This window comes from Anneissia japonica, unplaced genomic scaffold (genome assembly GCF_011630105.1).
Source record: "Anneissia japonica isolate Jap-2015-1 unplaced genomic scaffold, ASM1163010v1 scaffold100041_len1091_cov83, whole genome shotgun sequence".
NCBI classification, from domain to species: Eukaryota; Metazoa; Echinodermata; class Crinoidea; order Comatulida; family Comatulidae; genus Anneissia; species Anneissia japonica.
This window is the reverse complement of record NW_022686340.1, coordinates 1-1,091: the sequence shown is the minus strand read 5'-3', so window position 1 is coordinate 1,091 and position 1,091 is coordinate 1. Positions and strand designations below refer to the sequence as shown.

General features: G+C 39.0%; 1 protein-coding gene across 1 annotated transcript; it reads right to left on the bottom strand.

The window, feature by feature from the left end:
* Nucleotides 1-31: 31 nt before the first annotated feature.
* On the bottom strand, nt 32-1,087 carry LOC117116784 (P cell-type agglutination protein map4-like; the record flags this gene model as incomplete). The annotated part of the gene is made up of 1 exon (XM_033260882.1): nt 32-1,087. A coding segment is annotated over one exon (1,056 nt), but the record flags the coding sequence as incomplete, so codon positions are not given.
* Nucleotides 1,088-1,091: the final 4 nt, after the last annotated feature.

The following is a 1,091-nucleotide window of genomic DNA, read 5'->3' as shown; positions in this document are numbered from 1 at the left end:
CCGTTGTGCTCTGCGTCGTCGTTTGTTCCACAGTGGTGTCATAGGGTGTTGTCTTCTCTTTCGTTCTTGATTCAGCAGTTGTTATATGAACAGTTGTCTTCTCTTCAGTTGTTGATTGTTTAATAGTAGCATCAACCGTTGTCTTTTCCTCAGTTGTTAATGAATCCGTTGTAGAATCTACAGTTGTTTCTATTTTAGTTGTGGATTCTTCAGTTGTTGCATCGACAGTAGATGTTGTGTCTTTCGTTGTTAATCCTTCAGTTGTTATATCAACCGTTGTGCTCTGCGTCGTCGTTTGTTTAACAGTGGTGTCATAGGGTGTTGTTTTTTCTTCCGTTGTTGATTCAGCAGTTGTTATATGAACAGTTGTCTTCTCTTCGTTTGTTGATTGTTTAGTAGGAGCATCAACCGTTGTCTTTTCCTCCGTTGTTAATGAATCCGTTGTAGAATCTACAGTTGTTTCTATTTTAGTTGTGGATTCTTCAGTTGTTGCATCGACTGTAGATGTTTTGTCTTTCGTTGTTAATCCTTCAGTTGTTATATCAACCGTTGTGCTCTGCGTCGTAGTTTGTTCCACAGTGGTGTCATAGAGTGTTGTCTTCTCTTTCGTTGTTGAATCAGCGGTTGTTATATGAACAGTTGTCTTCTCTTCGGTTGTTGATTGTTTAGTAGTAGCATCAACCGTTGTCTTTTCCTCCGTTGTTAATGAATCCGTTGTATAATCTACAGTTGTTTCTATCTCAGTTGTGGATTCTTCAGTTGCTGCATCGACTGTAGATGTTGTGTCTTTCGTTGTTAATCCTTCAGTTGTTATATCAACCGTTGTGCTCTGCGTCGTCGTTTGTTCCACAGTGGTGTCATAGGGTGTTGTCTTCTCTTTCGTTGTTGATTCAGCAGTTGTTATATGAACAGTTGTCTTCTCTTCAGTTGTTAATTGTTTAGTAGTAGCATCAACCGTCGTCTTTTCCTCCGTTGTTAATGAATCCGTTGTTGAATCTACAGTTGTTTCTATTTTAGTTGTGGATGCTTCAGTTGTTGCATCGACAGTAGATGTTGTGTCTTTCGTTGTTAATCCTTCAGTTGTTATATCA